At 40.2% G+C, this 23,477-nt stretch overlaps 1 protein-coding gene across 10 annotated transcripts in view; it reads left to right on the top strand.

Annotated features, from left to right (window-relative positions):
* The window catches only part of PTPRT (protein tyrosine phosphatase receptor type T), a gene marked incomplete at both ends in the record, with an annotated part of 1,101,453 nt that overhangs the window by 857,342 nt on the left and 220,634 nt on the right, over positions 1-23,477 (top strand). For all 10 annotated transcript variants that reach the window (XM_079719321.1, XM_079719325.1, XM_079719327.1 and 7 more), the window contains one exon: positions 17,045-17,081. In XM_079719321.1, coding sequence (XP_079575447.1) covers positions 17,045-17,081 — 37 coding nt within the window. The remainder of the gene's footprint in view (positions 1-17,044; positions 17,082-23,477) is intronic.

The following is a 23,477-nucleotide window of genomic DNA, read 5'->3' as shown; positions in this document are numbered from 1 at the left end:
ACTCATCGAGAGCAGGGATCGTTAAGGTCAGGTAAGAGCTGTGCAGGGAAGCATGAGGGACAGCTCTGGCTTAGGTTGGACCTGAGGGTCACCAGTCCCTGGGGGCAGGTCTAAGCCTCTCTCCCTGAGGCTCAGAGGAACCACAGTTCTGACATCCCAATTAGGGGACAATTTGTACAGCTGCTCCATCAAAGTCCTGGTGCTGAGGAATGGGAAGCATGAAATGTAGCTTTGGAAGGGAGCGTATAGCTTGTGCCGTTCCTTTCTTTGTGCAGAATAAGAAACCGAAGTCCAGAGTAGAAAAGTGATTTGCCCAAGGTCAAAGCCATGTCTTGAATCTAGTCTCCTGTACCTTGTCCGTATTTGTTTACTCTGCAATTTTATGACCATGCTCTCCTCTGTAAAGAGATATTGATTGATTGATTGATTGATTGATGATGATGGTGATGATGGTGATAAAAATCCAACAATCAGGGGCTTCCCTGGTGGCGCAGTGGTTGAGAGTCCGCCTGCCGATGCAGGGGACACGGGTTCGTGCCCTGGTCCGGGAAAATCCCACATGCCGCCGAGTGGCTGGGCCCGTGAGCCATGGCCGCTGGGCCTGCGCGGCCGGAGCCTGTGCTCCTCAACGGGAGAGGCCACAACAGTGAGAGGCGGCCCGCGTACCGCAAAAAAAAAAAAAAAAAAAATCCAACAATCATTTATTAAGGGCTTGCTCTGAGTCAGTGAGGGGATACACAGGTAAATAAGATACAGTTCCTACCCTCAGGGAACCCACAATGCAATGGAAAAGACAGTCATGAAAACAAATGTGTACAATAAACTCTATCAGTAATCACATTGGCAGAATACCCAGTCTACAGCTGGAAGCCTGGAGGTGGAAAGGATCAGGAAGCATCTCATATAAAAAGTAACATTTGAGCTGAATATTGAAAGGTAAGTAGGCATTTCCCACACAGACAGTAGGGCAGCGGACAGGGTGTGTCCTGCAAAGGGAGCACCTGGGCAGAAGCCCAAAGGTTGGGAATTCTGTGATACATTTGGGGAGATTGGGTGTGATTGGTTCTGGGCTTATAGAGAGAAGGCCTGAGAGAGACAGAGAGCAGATAATGGCTGGCCTCACTTTTTTGGCCATGCTAAAAAACTTGGGATTTATTCTGTTGAAGACAGGGGAAATGATCTTGTCAATAATCCCAGCATCAGTTTATTACAATAATAAAGCCATGCATGTATACTTCTTTGCATATTTCAGGTATTTGTGCACTCGAAATTTTGTGCAACCCAATGAGATGTGCAGAGGATATTGCTACATTCTATAAATGAGGACCCTGTGACTCAGAAAGATTAAGTAATTTACCTAAGGAATTTACCCAACGTCCACTCAACCAATGAGAAATGAAACTAGAATTTGAATGTCTAACTTCATTTTTTATGGCATATATAATATGTGCTAGGCACTGTACCATCAATGAAAAAGATGGGCAAGTCTCTTGCTTTCATGGTTTTTACATCTGGTGGGGAGCATGGAAAGTGACAATTAGTAAACATACAAATAAATAATTTCATCTTGTGATGGGTGAGAAAAGAGTGATATGATAGAGGGCAACTAGAGAGTGTGGCAGCTGAGTGGAACCATCAGGGAAGGCAACTTTGAGGAGGTGACAGATAATAGAACTCAAATGATGAAGATGTGAAGGTCTCAAGGCATTCCAGGCAGAGGGAACAGCAAATGCAAAGGTCCTGAGGATGAAATAAATCCAACAGATTCAGGAATTATAAACAGGATCAACAGGAAGGGGGAAAGTGGTAAGAAGCTAGTCAGAAGAGATACCAGTGTTGGTTTATGCAGGGTGATGAAGATAAGGGGATTTTACCCTTAATCCATGAGGAAACCATAGGAGAGTTTTAAACAGGGAGTAGTGGGATTCGATTTAGGTAATTACAAGGTGATCTGGGTCACAAGGGGAGGAGGCATTAATTATCAGAGTCAAGAAAGGCTGTGGATAAAATGGACAAGAAGCTACAGCAGCCATCCAGGCAAGAGATGGTGGCAGTTTAGACCAAGGTGGTGAGAGCTGAGGCCAAAATAACATGATGAATTCAGAATATGGAAAAATATTTATTCTCTCCCTTTAAAATCATGTTAATATGGAAAATGTCAAACATATACAAAAATAAACAGGATAATAGACTCATTTTATATGCCCCTCACTCAGCTTCAACAATGATCAACCCATGGCCAATCTTTTTTTTTCCTCTCTATCCCAACTAATTCTCTGTGCTCCTCCAAATATTTTAAACTTCTTATTTCAGTGTAATTTCGATCTTTCAGAAAAGCGTCAAGAATAGTATGAAGAGCTTTCACAAACTCTCCACCCCAATTCCCTAATTACTCACAGTGTACCATATTTGCTTTACCATTCCATTCTCTCTTTCTCTGTCTCCCCTTCCCCTGTGCCCCATCTGTCTAATTGTCTGTTGGTCAATCTATCAATTGATCTATCATGTCTCTATACCTAAGTGCTTCAATGTACATTTCCAATACAATACAATATAGTTACTGGGAAATTAATGTTGATGTGATACTGTTAGCCCCAATTTTCCCAATTGTCTCCATATGTCCTTTACATAAAAATTCTTTTTAATCTGATTCACAATCACATGTTGCATTTAGTTGTCATATCTTTAGATTCCTTGTATCTCAGTCTTTCATTGGCTTTCCTGACCTAGACTCTTGAAAATTACAGGCCCGTTATTTTGTAGAAGGTCCCTAACATTGGGTTTGCCTGAGGTTTGCTCACGATTAGATTCATGATGAATCTGATGCTTCTTTGGCAGGAATACCACAGAAATGACGCTGAGTTTTCGGTGCATGATATCAGGAGATGCATAATATCCATGTATTCCATTACTGGGATGTTAACTTTAGTCACTTAAAGTGTTGTTCACCTAGGTTTTCTCCATCATAAAGTTACTGTTTCTCTTTAATGTGTATATATGTATATATATATATATATATATATATATATATATATATCTTATAAGGATTTAATTCTAGGCTATGTAAACATCCTGTTAGCCATCAAAATTTCATCCCTTAGTTTCAGCATTCGATGATTCTTGTCTACCTCAATTATTGGTAAGATGTTTACCAAATGATGATTATCTAATTCCATCCTTCTTTCTACATGCATTAGTTGACATCTTTTGTGAGGATGAGCTCTCCTTTGTCTCATTCTTAATTAATTAATTTATTTCTAGTAGTAAAGACTCATAGATTCTTATTTTATTCAGTAGGTTATAAGCGATTGCCATCATTATTTTTAATGCTCAAACTATCCCAGTCTTAGCTAGTGGGAGCCCCATGCACATTGGTTCCAATGTCCTTCCTTTTTTCTTCTCTTTAAGAAAAATTTTGCCGACTTTTAATTATGTAAAAACCATACAGATATCTTTTGATTATTGCTTTTATATGTATACATTTTTCAAAGTAGAAGGATGGAATATATTTTATTTAGCAGGTTTAGCTTGATCTATCAATTCAAACATTCAAATAAATAGTATGTGGCTTCCATTTTTCCCTCTGCCTAAGCCCTGCAAATATAAGGAGTGTGCCTTCAGGGAAGTGTACCTATGTCCTTCTGACATGTCTACATCAGTTCATGAAAACTTATTTTCTTTCTGGCACAATATATTGTGCTTTCTCTGCCCAACCCTGTTATGGGGAATGGTACTTAGAAACCAATATCTGGGAACTAGTGGGTGTCATTGCTAATGGATATCATTGCTTTTAGGCTCTATAAGTGGACATAAACACAAGATATGCATATATGTGTATATTTTCATCTATCTATCTATCTCTGTATTAAAAACCAAAAATTCATAATGATACCCCAATTCCAGTTCAACATCAGAAGACTCATTCTAGTCTTTACCCTCCCCCTCATATTTTAACTTGTTTCTCTGACAATGAAAAACTTGCCTTTTATTATTCTCAATACATGTACTTATTTGTTCAACCCTAGACTACCCAGAGAGTATTTTCAGAATGATTAACCTATACCACTTTGTAAAACAAATCCATTAACTAAGGTTCAACATATGCTTATAGTTCTTTCTGTCTTTAATCTGAGGCTGTATAAAATATTTTGTTCAAAATAGTTCTTTTTGATTGAATTCTTTTTTATTTCCCTAAGGAATGGTTATATATTTATTGGAAATACAGTTAGGTTTATTTGTTTCTCTTTGTTTCTAATTTTAGGTTCACTTTCCCCATCCTTATTGATGTTTTTGTATATATAAAATATTATAGCATAGTTCCAAAAGCCTAACCTGTACAAAAAAGTACATACAAAAATATACACACCAGGGCTTCCCTGGTGGCGCAGTGGTTGAGAATCCGCCTACCGATGCAGGGGACACGGGTTTGTGCCCCGGTCTGGGAAGATCCCACATGCCGCAGAGCGGCTAGGCCCGTGAGCCATGGCCGCTGAGCCTGTGCGTCTGGAGCCTGTGCTCCGCAACGGGAGAGGCCACAACAGTGAGAGGCCCGCATACCACGAAAAAAAAAAAAATACACACCGTTTATTTGACCCCATTTCTACCATCCCCTATGGGAAATTACTGTCATTAGTTTCTTATAATTTTTTTGCAAAGTTAAAAGGTTCATGTATATTTTATTTCCCCTTCTACTTATAGAAAAGATAATACACTATTGATACCTGGAAATCCCTCTATATTAGTTCGTAAAGGTCTTCCTCAGTCTTTTTTACAGCTGCATAGTATTCCACTATGTAGATGTATCTTAATTTATTCAGTCACTGTTATATGTGGACAGATAGATTGTTTCCAATATTTTTGAACTGCAAATATTGCTGCAATAAAGTATTGTGTACATATATATTTTTTCATATTGTTGGAGGTGTGTCTTCAGGGTACATTCCTAGAAGAGGGATTGTTGGATCAAAAGGTGGACAAATATGTAGTTTTTGGTAGCTGTTTCTAAGTTTCCTTCCTTAAAGGTTGAATCAGTTTTCATTTCCTCCAGCAATGTTTCAAATTATCTGTTTCTCCACAGCCTCACCAATAGTTTGTGTAGTCTAATTTTAATTTTTGTCAAAGTTATACACACGAAATTGTATCTCAATATAGTTTTAATTCCCTTTCTCTTATAAAAAAATGAAGTTGACATCATTTCATATATTTAGGAGACATTTTTATATAATTTTGGAACTACATGTGTATGTCTTTTGCCCATTTTTCTATCAGTATTTTTACCTTTTCCCCCTCAGTTTTTAAGAGCTATTTATATATCAGGGATATTAACTCTCTATCTGTGATATATGTTGCAATTTTCTAGTCTTTGCTTATGTTTTTGCCACACCAAAAAAAAGAATGTAGTCAAATGCATCAATTTTTTAAAAATTACATCCAGACTTTGAGTCATAGTGAAAAAGCCTTTTCTTACACCAAGGTTATAAAGGAATTCACCCATGTTTGCTTCTAGAACTTGTATAGTTTAAATATTTTTTACATTTAAATTTCTGATGTTTGGTGTTTGTTTTGGGCATGGTGTAAAGTATGTATCTAATTTTATCTTTTTTCCCAAATGTCTATTTAGTTGTCCTAGCAACATTTAAAAAGTCCATCTTTGCCCCAATAATTTAAGATGCCACGTTTCTCTTATTTTAAATTTTCATATGTTCTTGTGTCTTTTTTCTGGAAAATCCAGAAATTCTCTTCTACTCACTTGTTTGACTATTTATGTGCTAGTACCTCACAGTTTTAATTATAAAGGCTCTATGCCTTGATATCTGATAGGGCAAGTCCCCCCACCTGGATTTTCTCTTCCAGTGCTTTCTGGTTCTTCTTGTGTGTTCATTTTTTCGTATAAGCTGTAGAGTTAACTTGTCCAGCTCCATAAAAAGCCTATTGGAAATTTTACTGGGATTGCATTAAATTTATACATTAATTAGGGTGAACTGACATCTTTAAGATGTTGAATTATTTTAGCTGAGAACAGAAGATGTCTTTCTGTTTGTTCAAGTCTGCTTTTGTGTCTTTCAGGAGTGTTGTAAAGTTTTCTTCATATAGATTTTGCAGTTCTTGCTAAGTTTAATACCAAATATTTAATCTTTGTTGCCAGTGTGAATGGGATTTGCTGCCGTATCTGCTGACTGAGGTTGGTTGTGTTTGTGGTTACTATTCACTTTGTATTGTAATTTTATATCCTGCTACCTTGTATCATTGAGTCTCTAAGGATTTTCAGATATACTGTTATATCATCTCCAAACAGATACTCTAAAGTTTATTTTCCAATTTGTATGCCTCTAATTGATTTCTTTTATCCAATTGCACTGGCTAAAACTTCCAGTATGATATGAAGGAGTAGTGGAAATAGGGGACATTCTACTCTTGTTCTTGGTATTAGTGAGAATGCCTTAACTAGAGTCCCATTAAGTAAGATGATGGTGTTAGAACTCGGATATATATTTTTATCCTATTATGAAAATATTAATCAATTCCTAGTTTCTTGGGGTTTTTTTCTTTTAATCAGGAGTGGGTATTAAATTTTGTCAAATGCTTTTTCTGCATGAATAGAGATAGTATGACTTTTCCTTTGATCCATTAATATGGTATACTATATGAATGGACTTCTTAACATCCAACCAACCTTGCATTTCTAGAATACATTCCACTTGATCATGGCATTTTATTTTTCTCAATGCAGTGTTGGATTCTGTTCACCAACATGTTATGTAATAGTTTTACACATTCAAAAGTAAAATTGGTGTATAATTTCTCCCCTTCTCCCCTCCTTTTCTTTTTTTGGTATTCTCTTCCCCAAGTTTAGGTGTCAGTGTTTTGCTGGTTTCATTTAAAAATGAGAATGTTTTTCTTCATTTTCCATGCTTTAGAACAGTTTATGTCAATACTATCTTGTCTTTAAAGTGTGATAGAAATTCCCTATGGAAACATTTCAGCATGGTGCTTTTCTTATGGAGTAGTTCTTTAATATCTTCCTCTGTTTATTCTGTGAAATTAGATCGGTTTTTTGTTTTTATATGTAATAAAGTCTATTTTATAAGCTATATTTTCCTAGGAAATAATCATTTCCATTTAGCTTTTCAAAATTATTTTCAGAGTAGTAGTAGTCTAATTTTAAGAAGTTTCTTCTTTTTCAATAGTTATTTCCCTGTTGTCATTTCTTCTTTTGTACCTTGGTGCTTCCTCTCTTTTTTCTTTTTTCTAGTAGTTTTCTCTTCTCTATTTCAATAATTTCTGCTTTTGCCTTTATTATTCCCTAATATGGTCCTATTTTTGCTCATTTTTTTGCTTCGTTTCTAGATGTCTGTGCTGGAAATTTATTTAATTTTTTTCATTCATGTTACCGATGTACTTTAATCTAGTCACTGCTTTAGATGATTTTTTGTAGATTCCAATGTGTAGATTTTTCACTGTTTTGTTTAAAAATATTTAAATTTTTGTTTACAACTTCCCTTTCACCTTGAAGTTGCCCAAAAGAAATTATTTTGTAAATTTCTATGTGGAAGGACCTACTTGGTTTTTTTATATTCTTAAAAATTTCCCATCTTATTATATTGTAACCATAGAATGTTTCTTGTAATATTTCTAATCTATTCAATATAGCAATGCTTTCTTAATTAGCTAACATATGGTAAGTTTTTCTGAATGCTTCATAAGCTCATAAGAAGAAGGTTTTTCTCTATAGTCAGGCTGTAGGGTTTGACACAGATCCAGAAGATCTGCCTAATTATTTTAGCTCTTCTGTATCCTTGCCTGTTTTTTTCCACTCTATCTGTCTTATACTGACAGTAGTCTTCTATTATTCTTGTATCTCCTATAGTTTCTACTTCATAAAGGTGATTATTGTGGCTTTTGGTGCATAGATATTCATGCCTGTTATATTTGTTAATCATGGGCTTAGCATTGAAAAGTGTTCTTTGTTATATTTTATGCTTTTTAAATTGCATTTTACTCTATCTGATATCAGGATCACTGATACAGCTTTCTTTCTTTTTTTTTTTTTTGCTCCCATTCCTTTATTGTTGCCTTTCAGAATTACTTTGTTTTAGGTTTGACCTTTATATATAGCAGATAGTTGGGTCTCACTTTATGAGACATTTTGAAATATTTTTCATGTAATTATGAGTTTAAACCTATTCACATGTGTTGATGTGACTGATATGTTTGATCTCAACTCTGTCATATGTTCTTTATATCATAATTTACTGTGTTAGTTTTGTAATACTTACCAATGTTTTCCTTACCCTTTTATTTTAAAATTTCTTTTGATATTTAGAAAGGTTTGTATTTTTGTTCTAGTAGTTATCTTTGTTCTTATACTTTTCAGTACGTTTTATCCTCTCTTTTCTTATTTAACCTCTTCCTGGCAGCATGTTTTCCAGCATTTTTGAGGTGTAATTAACAAATAAAAATTGTATATATTTAAGGTGTACCACGTGATGGGGTTTTTGGCTGATTTGTTTGTTTTGGGTTCTTTGTGAAGTACAGTTGATTTATAATATTATATTAGTTTCAGGTGTACAGCACAGTGACTGAGTATTTTTGAAGATTATACACCATTATAACTTACTACAAGATAATGGCTGTAATTCCCTCTACTGTACAATATATCCTTGTTGCTTATCTACTTTATACATAGTAGTTTGTATCTGGTAATCCCATACCCCTAGTTTGTACCTTCTCCCTTCCTTCCACTGTGAAATGGTCACCATAATGAAGCTAATTAACACATTCATCACTGCTCACAGTTACCATTGTGTGTGGTAAGAACACTTAAGATCTACTCTCTTAGCAAATTTCAAGTTTGAAAAACAGTAATATACAAATCTCCAGAACTTATTCATCCTATGTAACTCTTGGATCAGTATCTCCCCATTTCCTCTACACTTTAGCTGCCGCATCCACTACTCTCTGATTTTATAAGTTCGACTTGATCAGATTCCACATGTAAGTGAAATCATGCATTACTTGTCCTTCTGTGTCTGGCTTATTTCACTTAGCCTAATGTCCTCCAGGTTCATCCATGTTGTTGCAAATGACAGGTTCTCCTTCTGTTTAGAATAATAGTCCATTGTCTATATCTACCACATTTTCTTCTCCCTGGTCCTAGCTGCTACCTCCAGACCATTCAGCCATGCTGATCCCCTCTGTTTTCTGGTTGGGACAAAAAAGAAATGGGCCTCTTGAGCAGCATCTTACATAGCTGGGGAGGTGGGTCACTCATGATGTTCTCCTTTCCCCCATGGGGTCTCTCTTGCCACTGAGCTGTGCCACTTTGGGAGACAGATGACACATGTAAAGTGAAACTGTTCTTTTTACCCTCCTCAATGCTTCTATTATCAGAGTTTTTGCTCCAGTGGGGTGCTGGGACCTCTCTTCTGGACTTTCAAGTTCCCACAAAGGCACTCTCATCCATGGGTGTCAAAATTGTGTTTCTGGGGGATGATGAGTGTCAAAATTTATTGTGCCATCTTGCAGACATCATTGCTTTGTCAGTTTTTGACGGTATCCACTGACTTTCATCTCTTGCCTGTACAACAATCAGAGTGAACTTACTCTGCTCTCCTCTTTCCCTATTTCTTCTCTTTCTCATTTTTACTTGCATTATTTTTACAAGAAAATAAAACATTTATATATTCTGCTTTCAGCCACGTCCCTACCTTGTTTTAGTCTTAGATTTACAATTAAATATATTAAACGCTTTCCATCAGTCCTTTTGCCAAAATTTCTTCAGTCATCTCTTTGTTGAATGAAGTTTATCCTCTGGCATATTTGTCAAGAAAGACTCATGAGTACAGGAATCTCTGAGTGATTCAATGTTGCAAGTTATTTTTCTATAGCTTTGATAATTGAAAGATACTTGGCTAACTATAAAATCCTTGGTTCATAATTTCTTTCTTTGAGTTCTTGAAAATGCTGCTCCATATTTCTCCGCCTTGTATGTTGCTTTGGAGACATCTCATGGCAGCCTCATTCTCTTGCCCTTGTAAGTTGTTTGATCCTTTTTGCCTGGAGTCCTTGAGACTTTTTTTTTTTTAAGTTAAACAGTTTTGCTAGGATCTTGAAATTGATCTTTCAGGTCTTTGAGTCCTTTCAATATGTAGGCTCAGGTCATCTCTTAATACCAGACATTTCCCTCAGATTATTGTTATAAATCTTTGCTTAGTTAATTACTTAATCTGTCTTCTCAGGGATTTCAAGTGGACATATATTGGCTCTTCTTTGTCTTCTCTTTAAGCCACTTTTTCACTGACTCTTGTTACATTTTTCTCTATCTCATTTTCATTCCCTTGGCTGTCTTTCTCTTTCTTCAATGCCCCTTATTAAAAATTTCCTTTGGGGACTTCCCTGGTGGCACAGTGGTTAAGAATCCACCTGCCAATGCAGGGGATGTGGGTTCAAGCCCTGGTCCGGGAAGATCCCACATGCCACGGAACAACGAAGCCCGTGTGCCACAACTGCTGAGCCTGCACTCTAGAGCCCGCGAGCCACAACTACTGAGCCTGTGTGCCACAACTACTGAAGCCCGCGCGCCTAGAGCCTGTGCTCTGCAACAAAAGAAGCCACTGCAGTGAGAAGCCCACACACCTCAATGAAGAGTAGCCCCAGCTCACCACAACTAGAGAAAGCCCGCACGCAGCAACGAAGACCCAACAAAGCCAAAAAAATTTTTTTAATTAGAAATAAAATTTCCTTTGGACACCTTGTAATTTAATAATTTAATCTTCATTTCTGATCACTTTTGGTTTTGTTTTCTTTTTTGTTTGTTTGTTTTTTGTTTTTTCCTCTGAGTTCAATCAACTCTTTTTTCCTAGTTCTTTTATGTTTCAGTTATTAATCTTTGCATTTCTAATTCAAAGTTGTTTGAGGAAATTTAATTCAGTTTGGAGTATTATTGTGTTACAGATTCTTTTCTGGTTTGTAATTTTTTGGAGGGGGTTTGTATTTCTGTCAGTTGGGATGTTTTGATTTTTATTTTCTGTTCTCTTCGTATAGCAGCTTTATTTGGCTTCTTCCATTTATTCATTTTGTAGATTCGAGGTTCAGAAACACACTATTCTGATAAGGTAGTGAAGTATGTTTGTTTTAATGTATGACTGAATTTTTGCATCATGGGGGATGGGTGGTTATGTGCTCTCTGACTTGTCACTGTTGCTCTTCTCTTTTAATGTACAGAGTCTTAAAATTCCCCCTTTTGCCTCTTTCCCTTTCATCATCCAATCTCCCAAGGACACTTTTCCCTTCTTTTTACCCTATTTTCCCCCATAAGTGATACCTATGGTAGATTACCACCTTGAATTATGTGTGCTTTCAGGTTTTCACATAGTCATTTCCTTATTCTAGCAGGATTCTCTTTCAGAATTTTCACAAATAGGAACTTGGTCTTTCTGAAGATTGTTTTATAAAATCTTACAGCCTCTACTACCTTACCTTTTTTCTCTTTCATGTTATTTTTCTGTACAGCCCTGGCTCTCCACAAAGGCTTGTGTTGAGATCCTTAGAAATAGTTCATTCAACTGCAGTGCTTGTTCTTCTACTAACAGGGACTATGAAGTTTTGAGGGTTCTATTTTTTTTTTATTATTCTTTTTTGGTCTGCATTGGGTCTTCGTTGCAGCACACGGGCGTTCTCTAGTTGGGGTGAGCGGGGGCTACTCTTCGTTGTGGTGCACGGGCTTCTCATTGCGGTAGCTACTGTTGTTGTGGAGTATGGGCTCTAGGCGCACAGGCTCAGTAGTTGTGGTGCACGGGCTTAGTTGCTCCGCGGCATGTGGGATCTTCCCAGACCAGGGCTGGAACCCGTGTCCCCTGCATTGGCAGGTGGCTTCTTAACCACTGCGCCACCAGGGAATCCCCTCTATGTATTTTAATGATGTTGAGGTTGTGAGTTTTGTATAGCTTTATTTTTTTCTTGTTTTCCTGTGCTGTTTTTTTGAAGGATATGTGGAGAGATCTGATTTTAGATGGTTATCATTTTCTTCAACTACTAAGAGCCAGCAGGAATTGACTATGGATTGGTTGTGGGAAATTATGGAACTAAAAGAATTCAAGGATGACTCCTAGGTTTTTTACTTAGTCAACCGAGTAGATAATGGTAACATTTCCTGAAATGAGGAAAACTGGTGTGTGCATAAGGCCTGGAGTACAAGTGAAGAGAGTAAAAGAATTATCTTCTGGAGGTTTGTAAATTTGTTATGAGTATATGGATATATGAGCCTGGATCTCTGGAATACCATTGTTAGAAATAGAAATTTGAGCATTACAAGGGTTCAGTACTTAAAGCCTTGTAACTAAATGTAATCTCTTAGTGAGGAAATTGGGATACAGATGAAAGAGGATATAAAATGAGACCACTCCAGTGTTTGGAGGTCAAGCAGATGATAAATGTCTAACCAAATAAAATAAAATTTAAATTTAAAAAAGAGGATTAGGAACAGACGGTGAGGTAAGAGAAAAACCTAGAGAGTAGAGTGACCTAAAAGGCAAGAGGAGAAAAAGAGTCAAAGAGAAAGTGTCAGTTGCAACTAATATTGATGAGAAATTAAGGAAGATGGGGTTGGGGCAGTGACCTTTAGAGTTGACCATATGAAAGTCTTTGTCGACCCGATGAGAGCAATCAGATTGAGGTGAGTTCCAGAGAGCTGGTGAGGTAAGACAATCAAGTCTGCATCTAGAAAGAGAACAAAATATTTTCAGAGCTTGAGTTTAATCGGGAGTTTTCTGGGCTTGCATGTTACTTGGGAGTTTCGTCCCGTAGAGTCGGGCTCAGGGCCCTGGCTATTGCCTGAAGCAGAGCCTAGTGCCTTCCAGGAAGATCTGATAGGGTTGGTGATGAACGTGTATCCAGTTAGAAGAGTATGCCACCAAGAGCCAGCTCTCCTGCATCCTGCAGCTCTACTTTGCCTTTTGTTAGTGACTGAAGATCTGCAGATTACAGCATGCATGCTTATTAGGGAGTTATATCTCAGAGGGTACTCTGGCCCTTTCATGCCTTAAAAGGCATTCCTCACTCATTTTTTTCCAGAGGATGAGCCTGCCAGGTGATCTGATTGTAATGGTTCTGGGCCGCTCAGTTTCCAGAGCCTCTCTCCTTCCCTTTTCCATCCCTGGCTTTCTGATTGCTCAGGGTCCTGTTTCAAGTCAAAACAGAATTCCTTCATACAAATTGCTTGGCCTGTTTTTCAAAATGTGGCTGTGCTCCACATCACTGTGCCTGTGAACAAGCCAAGAAAGCAGAGCGTCTGACCTCAGTGGCAAAAACATATTTGCCAACAGACACCTCAGAAAACAAGGCCATTTACTTCAAGGTTACTTTGTTGGTCTTACTATCTGTGTAACCTTGGGAAATTGTATGTAATCTTGTTTCATTAGAGAGAAAAAGGGAACATTGTGATATTCATCACATAGCCTTGCTACAAGAATGAAAAATAAAATGTTCGAAATAGGTACCTTAAGAAAAGGGAAACTTCCTCTTTTTTTTTTTTTTTCTTAGTGATGCTTTCAGGGACTGACATGCTAAGTGGATGAGCCACACTGAGGCCAAACAACAGCTTAGGGATCAGGGCCATGGAAGAGCATCACAGGAAATTGGGCTGCAAAGAGACTAGACTGAGGACCCAGTGGGTATCATCAATACCAGAAGCATGGGGCAGGGTGAGGTGGTGGGAGGACCCTGGGATCAAGCAGAGCCAAGATACGCTTTGCAAAGGTTTGGCGGGGGGGCAGGATCTCTGTAGCCAGGCTCTCCCTCCTGGTCCAAGCCACTACCATCATCTCTACCACCACACTCTCCCCACCAACTAGTTTTTCTTGCACCGGAAGTCTATTCTCTGTACCACAGTCTCTACATTTTGGAAAATGAAAGTCTGAAAATTTTATTCTTCCTCCTCATAACTGGAAGCAACCTTAGAATATCCCGCCTACTCGACCAAAGTGGCCTTCTCCATCCCTTTCTCTGTCATTTGTTTGGTGGGAAAATTGAGCCACAGAGAGGGGCAGTGAGTTGCTCAGTATCGCACAGCACTGGCAGATCCTTGAGTAGAAGCAGGTCTTAACAGAAGCACAACAGTTAGGGCATTATATTCTGTCCCAAAGTGACATATTCTTGTGTGCAGATTTACAAGTCTAGAGTGGGAAATGGAATGTGAGTGAGGTTAAAATAATGGGGACATGAAATTGTATTGTACTGTGGAGATGGAACGGAAAATATACCAAATGCTTTTCCTTTTCCCAAAGGCTTACATAATCTTGGCACAAGGAAAGTACTCATTTTCTTTTTACGGAACCAATTGGGAACTTTGAGTTAATGCCCACAGGCCAGACTTCCCAAATGATCAAATGCCGAATTTCAAGCATGTTCCTGACTTGCTTGCTAACAATTCAGTCACCCAGAAGGCCAAGAGAGTGACTCAGGACTTTGTTATTCTGTACTTGATTCTAACCAACAAAGACAAATTGGTTATGGAATTAAAGATGTCAGGAAGTTGGGAGAAAGCAGATTATGTCAGAGTCATGTTTGTGAGAGCCAAGGATAGTTAAACATAATCAGCTGTGTGCTCTAGTTGATAGAAAATAGATGAATAGATTCGGGTGGAGGAGGTGGTATTGGGAAATGGCTCACTTTCAGGCATGCAACTGTGGAAGGGAAGATGATTCTAAGGAGAATTAGAAAGTTCTACGAACAACTCAGTGAGGAAGAAGGCAGTAGAATAAACCATTGTGGCTACCCAATATTCCCTTTAATGTGACACATTTTAAAGCGAACATTTCCTCAAAAGACACATTAGCCTTCACCTTTGTGGAGAGAAAGTGACCCAGGAGGAGCATGATGGGTATTAGTTCAAAGGCCTCGAATTCTTATCGTATGAGGAATTGTTGAAGAAGAAGAAGGTTCATGAATCTGAGAACTGTCTTTCAATATCAAGACATCTTTCCTACACAAGCAAAGGCAGACCTTCTGTCATCTGCAGAACAGAATCAAGACCACTGGGGAGTCATACTTGGGTTTAATAGGAGTGACAATTCCTAGCATTTGGACGTGTGCATGGATAAAATAGACTCTGCTGTAGACATTATCATTGCTTCTCTTCTTGGTGCCTGGAGGACTCCATTTCCTACCTCACTAAAGTCAGGCATGGCCCTGTGAGTGGCTCTAGCTGATGAAACCTGAGTCAAAGTAAAAGTGTTACTTCTGATAGTTGCCAGTGCTTAACTCTTCATCATGCTTGTCTCCTGCATCAGTGAACACTGAAGCGTTGTGTTAAAATGGAGGTACCAGCCTTGGTCTTTGTGACTACAATGATTAGAGTATCCCCTAACCACCACCATTACCTCACCCTCAGACCCAGCCATACGCCTACATTGGACATGTAGCTTGAGTGGAAAATAAACCTTTGCTGTTTTTAGCCCCTGAATTTCATGGGTTTTATTACTTCTGCATAATCCTGACTAGCTCAGTGTCTTCAAGATGCAGTGGTTCCTTACATGTGAGCATTAGCAAGATAGGCATTGGATTCTTGAGCCTCACACACTTGCATTCTTTGCTTTTTTTTTTTTTTAACATCTTTATTGGAGTGTAATTGCTTTACAGTGGTGTGTTAGTTTCTGCTTTTATAACAAAGTGAATCAGCTATACGTACACATATGTTCCCATATCTCCTCCCCCTTGCGTCTCCCTCCCTCCCACCCTCTGTATCACACCCCTCTACGTGGTCACAAAGCACCGAGCTGATCTCCCTGTGCTATGCGGCTGCTTCCCACTAGCTATCTATTTTACGTTTGGTAGTGTCTATATGTCCATGCCACTCTCTCACTTTGTCACAGCTTACCCTTCCCCCTCCCCATATCCTCAAGTCCATTCTCTAGTAGGTCTGTGTCTTTATTCCCGTCTTGCCCCTAGGTTCTTCATGACCTTTTTTTTTTTTTCTTAGATTCCATATGTATGTGTTAGCATACAGTATTTGTTTTGCAGTTCTATTTACAATAGCCAGGACATGGAAGCAACCTAAGTGTCCATCAACAGATGAATGGATAAAGAATATGTGGCACATATATACAGTGGAATATTACTCAGCCATAAAAAGAAACGAAATTGAGTTATTTGTAGTGAGGTGGATGGACCTAGAGTCTGTCATACAGAGTAAAGTAAGTCAGAAAGAGAAAAGCATTCTTTGCTTTTTATTTTCCTTTGCTACACAATATTCAGACCCTTACTGGAGGTATAACTTAGTCAACTGGAATGTTCAGCTGGTTCCACAACCTCCTAGGATATGGTCCCAATAACGCAGGCTAAAATGATTCTCTTGCTAAGCACACTCTTCTGTATCTCAACTGCATGCCCAGCAACATCATAAATTTATGGATCCTGTTCACTTGGGGAGCAGCCAACAGCAACAAGATAGCTCACCACGCAAAGATTCTATTGCCACGCAAACACACCCACACAACATTATCTATGAAAACTGTAAGGTGTCTACCAGAGATCTCTGGGCCAAAGTAACTTTTTGAGCATGAATTTTGCTGTTTGTTTCTTATACATTCATATTGACTGGGCTATTCCTAAGTGTCTGTTTCAGTGTATGCATATAGGTGCATTATATACTTTTAACTGAGCTTCTCAAGGATGCCCTTGATACCACCTACTAACCCATGCAACTGAGTGAAGCACACACGTGCCACAGTGTACCCACTTAGTGTTATGGTTAAAGTTGTTCTGTGCTGGGCAGTATTTATGCATTGGTTCTGTCTGGGGAAGAAGCTTATAAGGTGATGGGAGCCAGGAAGTGAACGTAACGAAGTATGTACCTAGCATGAAAAGAAATGACATAGAATTAAAAGGTGATTCCAATGGTGGAGAAAATGGAAGGGACAAATTTTAAATTATAATTAAAAATACATATGCATGCCTATATATGCAACTATGTATATGTATATTGTATATGTATTAAAAAACCAAACCCACGACCAATTAACTGAAGTCTCACTTTTGTTGTTCACAGGAGACCAAAATCAACTGTGTTCGTCTGGCTACGAAAGGTATGTTGGCATGCCCTGTCTGTCTTCAGCCATTTAAGTACTTCTCCCTCTAGCCACACAGGGAAATTTTAGGCAACAGTGGCTAAAAATAACAAGAAAGAATTGTTATTTTCATTGGAGTCACTTGCATCTAGGTATTAATATATACTTATGGTATATATTAATAACACAGTGCCTAAAGCATAGGAAGAGCTCAGAACATACTTGTTTAGTCAATGGATGGCTAGATGGATGGACGAACTGGTACATTAATCAGTGGAGTGGTAAATATAAATGTACTCAAATAGTCTTCTGCTATAGATTTTCATTGTATTCGGGTCTGTGTTTGGGTATTTATTTTGCATGTCAATTAGACCTATCTTCTGGTTTTGCACTTTATTCAACTGGCGCATGGCTTTCAAAAATGAGGTGATTAGTGTTAGTGCCTTCAGTAATGAGAAAACCAACACTGCATCGTTATGTAGTTGGCATTTTCAACACTAATCCCCAAAACTAAGGCAGCATTGTTCAGGCTCATCACTTTTTGTTTCCCTAATTATAATTGAATTGCCTGGCTCTTTCAATTGGTACGTGTTTCTGTTTATTATTCTTTAAAAACAAAATCAATGAAGGGTTTGTTATCATTTAACCTATTACAGGGTTGAATGGTTAGAAATCAGGTTTATCTTTTTGTTATAGAATTGATACTTTAAACAGCTATCCTCCCTGTATAAACACACCAAAATTAGGCAGTTGCATTCTGTTCCCTGCATTTATTGACAGCATGTATAGTTTCATAGATTGCTTCCACAGCGATGATAAGTGTAAATATATGTAAACATATAGTCATAGATATAAACTATAGACAAAGACAATGACTCAAGTATGTATACACATATGTGAGGATATACACACAGGCACACACATCCAGAGGAAATGCACACGTGTCAGGGAGGGGAAGAGACAAGGGACGGGGCGGCGGGGAGAGAGAAGAATATTTTATGGTTATTTGCAAAATATGCAGCGTGACCTATCACACATCACTTTTATAACTTTGAAGAAAATCACAAGAATTTGTAGTCAGAAAAGGGAAGATGCAGGAGGAAGAAGACAGGAGCACTAAGGGCTCCACTGTGATAAGAACTCACTCTGGCTTCACCTACGTCATGAGAGGTCGACAGGTCCCTAACGTGTTCTCTCTCGAGAACCCAGGCTACCAGACAGAAAGAGATAAAGTACTCCTTGTGAGGCGAGGAGAATTGATGGCCTGCAGACAAAAGTGACACAAATTATGGGCCTTGGCAGACTCCTCCACTGAAGAAAACAGATAATCTAGAAAGAAGAACCTCGTCAGTTGGCTAGCACTAAAGCTCTGGTCTCAAGCTGGACAGCTGGGTGTCTGCAGCATCCCCCAGGAGGGGGCAGGAAACACAGAGAAACCTTCCCCGTGACGGTGCTCCATGGCTCCCACTAGCTTTTTTTTTTACAACTTTATTGGAGTATAATTGCTTCACAATGGTGTATTAGTTTCTGCTTTATAACAAAGTGAATCAGTTATACATATACATCTGTTCCCATATCCCTTCCCTCTTGCGTCTCCCTCCCTCCCACCCTCCCTATCCCACCCCTCCAGTTGGTCACAAAGCACTGAGCTGATCTCCATGTGCTATGCAGCTGCTTCCCATTAGCTATCTACCTTACGTTTGGTACTGTATATATGTCCATGCCTCTCTCTCGCTTTGTCACAGCTTACCCTTCCCCCTCCCCATATCCACAAGTCCATTCTCAAGTAGGTCTGTGTCTTTATTCCTGTTTTACCCCTAGGTTCTTCATGACATTTTTTTTCTTAAATTCCATATATATGTATTAGCATACGGTATTTGTCTTTCTCTTTCTGACTTACTTCACTCTGTATGACAGACTCTAGGTCTACCCACCTCATTACAAATAGGTCAATTTCATTTCTTTTAATGGCTGAGTAATATTCCATTGTATATATGTGCCACATCTTCTTTATCCATTCATCGGATGATGGACACTTAGGTTGCTTCCATGACCTGGCTATTGTAAATAGTGCTTCAATGAACAGTGGGGTGCATGTGTCCTTTTGAATTATGGTTTTCTCTGGGTATATGCCCAGCAGTGGGATTGCTGGGTCATATGGTAGTTCTATTTGTAGTTTTTTAAGGAACCTCCGTACTGTTCTCCATAGTGGCTGTACCAATTCACATTCCCACCAGCAGTGCAAGATTGTTCCCTTTTCTCCATACCCTCTCCAGCATTTATTGTTTCTAGATTTTTTGATGGTGGCCATTCTGACTGGTGTGAGATGATACCTCATTGTAGTTTTGATTTGCATTTCTCTAATGATTAATGATGTTGAGCATCCTTTCATGTGTCTGTTGGCAATCTGTATATCTTCTTTGGAGAAATGTCTGTTTAGGTCTTCTGCCCATTTTTGGATTGGGTTGTTTGTTTTTTTGCTATTGAGCTGCATGAGCTGCTTATAAATTTTGGAGATTAATCCTTTGTCAGTTGCTTCATTTGCAAATATTTTCTCCCATTCTGAGGGTTGTCTTTTCATCTTGTTGATGGTTTCCTTTGCTGTGCAAAAGCTTTGAAGTTTCATTAGGTCCCATTTGTTTATTTTTGTTTTTATTTCCATTTCTCTAGGAGGTGGGTCAAAAAGGATCTTGCTGTGATTTATGTCCTAGAGTGTTCTGCCTATGTTTTCCTCTAAGAGTTTGATAGTTTCTGGCCTTACATTTAGGTCTTTAATCCATTTTGAGTTTATTTTTGTGTAGGGATTGATGCCATTGCTCTCCCCGGCAGGATGTGTGGGATTCTAAGGACACCCTCTAGGACATAAGCCCTCCTAAAGGGGAGTTTGTTGGATCGCATTTTCTGAACTGGGAATTAGGAACATGTGATCAGACAGGCAAAGGTATACGTGGGGACTTCGAGAGAGAATATTTAAAAGTATATGTTGCTGGCAGTGTCAGGACCTACTGTCCTGATAGATATAGAGCCCACCATGCCACACTTCTCCAAAGTTGCATTGCTGATCTGCAGAATTACAGTGGCCTTTAAAGAACTGGAACAGAACTCTCTACCTCTTCTTAGTGTAAGGATTTCTCTTCTTGTCTGATGTTTAGGTTACAATCTTCCTTTAGTGGAGTGTGTTGTGTACACACGTGAGGTGTGGCGTGGGAAAGGATAGGAATGCATTAATGAGTATGAATGCCCAGCTGGCCATGCCCAGGCAGGGCTCAGAGGAGTCGGGAGTAAGTGGTGGATTCCAAGCTTCCACACCCTTGTTTTCCAGTGAGGGCCGTCACTCCAGCCAGGAGAAGCAGGCTCTAGCAGCACTTGGCAGTGGGGCAGAGGGCTGGATAATGCAGAATACCTGTCAACCACAGGTCAGGGAAAGCTGTGTTTGGCTATGTCTACTCTGTACCCTTGGAGCATCCAGGGTCAACTAAAGGAGAACCCTGTCTGAATTCACGCACTGCCCATGAGGACTTGATATCAAGGATCTAAGTCAGTATTTGACCCATCCCTTTCCTGATGGTGTGAATCAGATTTCCCTTTTTATGGGTTCGCTGAAAATACTGTTCTTTTTAATAGAGTAAATACAATGGTGGGAATCCTGCAGGCAGTGGGGGTATGTGAAGTCCCAGTGGCAGATTCCATGGGCCATCTGTCTCCCTCCAGACTCCTCCACCTCTCTGTCATCATGGCACCTTCTGCACAGGTCTGCCAGCGGCAGCCAGCCTCTGGAGTATGGTCACACGGGCAGACTTGAGGCCAGTGCTGTGATGATGAAGCAACTTGCTGATGTCCTGTCCCTGACCCTGGTGACTCCAGACAGCATCTGTGGTCAGCTGTGTGGGTCCCGGGGAACTGGAGGGCTGCCCCTCAGAATGGAACAGCCTGGAGCTGTTCAGCGTCATTCTGATCTGACCGGATGCCCAGGGCATCTTCTATTAAATACAGTCCTTGGCTCTAGCATGCAGCTCTAACCCTTGTCTGTCTGTAAGGTTGCTGTTAGTCACCCAAGCTCCAATTAAGTGCTGCCCAGTTTTGAGGTTTGCAAAGCAAGGGACCTGGGTTAGTTTTTGGGAACTGCAGAGTCCCACAAACTAAGTGGCTTAAACAACAAAATTTATTGTCTTACATTTCTGGAGGCTAGAAGTCCAAGGTCAAGATGCCAGCAGGGTTGGCTCCTTTGAGGGCTGTGAGGGAGAGTCTGTTACACTCTTTTCCTCCAGCTTCTGGTGGTTTTCTGGCCATCGTATGCATTCCCTGGCTTGTAGAACTATCACCCCGATCTCTGCCTTCTTCACGTCTTCCTCTGTGTGTATCTGTCCAAATTCTCCCTTTTTATAAGGCCACTGATCGCATTGGATTGGGGGCCCACCTTACTCCAGTGTGACCTCATCCTAACTTAACTAATTACCTCTACAAGGACCCTATTACCAAATAAGGTCACAGTCTAAGGTTAGGACATTAACATAAGAATTTGGGGGGAACAGAGTTCAATCCATAACCAGCCCCATGCAGTTCGGGGCAGTGTCCAGTGGTTCCCGTTGAAACCTCTGACTCTTTACCATTCACAGCGTGATCCCAATAGCTTTTAGGGATGTGCAAGGAGCCAGAACGGGCCCTGCCAGAGGGGGCCCCGGAGGTGGGCTGAGGTCCAGATGTGGCTCCTGTTCCTTTCGGAAGCTGAGCGAGGCTGCCTCATGCAGAGGAGCTGCATGTTCTGTGGAAGGAGCCCAGGGCAGGGGGTACACAGAGTGGGCCACCCCTACACACCAGATGCTGGGTCTGTGGCAGCAGGACCCTTCCCAGACCCTACATGATGGTGGAGCATCAGGTGCTGGGCAGGGTCAGGCCTCCTGGGACAGGCACCAGCACTGCTGTTTCAGAGGAGTTCTGATGAGGAACTGCTCGGGCCTAACCACTAATTTCCCAGTCACATTGTGCCCTGGCAGGAAGTTCCTGGCACATAGTTGACCCTCGAAAAATGCCTGCTGAAGTAGGAAATGCATTTGGAGTCAACATTTCACTGCAGCAAGGCTCAGAGACTCTGGGGGTCTCACTCCATCTTCTCAAACCTCAGCAGCGCCGTATTTAAAGTGAGCCCCACCTACCCATTCACACAACAATTTTTGAACGTACCTACTGCCAGTGGTTTGCTGATAAACCTGCTCTTTGTAAAAGAAAAGCCCTTATTTGTAGTCTTTGTCCATTTCCAGGGTGTAAATATACCCACAAATCCAATATCAAGTTACCAATGGTTTAACAACTGGCTTACAAGAAAGTCCTGAATGTTTAGCGACATTTCTTCTGTAGCGAGCAGATGCAAGCCAGCTCCAGCACACCGAGACCTCGACCCACTAGTTTGTTATGAGGATCAAATGGTATCATAAACAAAAACGTGGTTTTATTTACTGCAAATTGTTTTGGAAATTTAAAAAAATCATGATCGATGACCATTATTTCTCTCATGTGGTCAGCTCACTCACTGAGCACCTGTGAGCCAGGGACCTTGTAAGGAACTAGGGATTTTGTGATGAACCAGCAGGCGTGCTTCTGGTCCTCAGGAAGCTCACCGTCTAGGGCAGAAACAGACAGTAAGTGAAGGATTGTAACAGACAGTGGTGGAGTTATGATTGTGATCAGTGCCTCTAAAGAGAAGTGAGAGGTACTGAGTGAGGTCTGATGGCAGCAGAGCTAAAGCCCTAGGCACTAATGAGTGTGTGTTCCTGGGACATCCCCTGGGGCTCCCTCCCCTGGGATGGGTGCAGCGTGAGAGACTTTGTGCCCCCTCGTCCCATCACCACCCCTTCTCAGCTAACACTGGGAATTGAGTCGAAGGGTGGCATTTGAGAAGCCAGCGGACTCAGGACCTCACCCTGTGAGAGGAGCCACACCCTTGGCCCAGACTCCAGAAGAGCCAAGTTCCCTGTGTTTGGAGAGCATCTGGCCGGTGGATTCACACACCACCAGGGGGCAGTATTTATTTATAGAGCCGGGGGAAGAACCTCCTGCTGAAGGCGCTGCTAAGGGACTGTGGGGTGGAGGTTTGGTATTAGCTAGTGGAGGGGTTAGTTCTGGGATTAGGACAGGCTCCTCTCAGAATGCTGGAAGGCAGCCTTTTTCATTGATATGGAGGGGCGGGGGCATGGTGCACCATTCCAGATTCACATCTTCTGTACCTTGTTCCTCAGCCAGGGGTTGGCTGTTAACGCTGACTGGAGATTCAGAGGAATCAGAACATGAGTTCAGATGTAGTGGGGAAGAGAAATTTGTCAGTGAGCAGATAAAGAAGAATGGTAGCATTTTAAGACAGATTCCCGGGAAGCAGAGTCCGAGGCAGGGATTTGGGTGCATGGGATGTACTGAGGGAGA

The sequence above is a fragment of the Hyperoodon ampullatus genome (assembly GCF_949752795.1).
Source record: "Hyperoodon ampullatus genome assembly, chromosome: 14".
Lineage (NCBI taxonomy): Eukaryota > Metazoa > Chordata > Mammalia > Artiodactyla > Ziphiidae > Hyperoodon > Hyperoodon ampullatus.
Note: the sequence above shows the minus strand (reverse complement) of the source record. Positions and strands in the feature narration are given on the sequence as shown.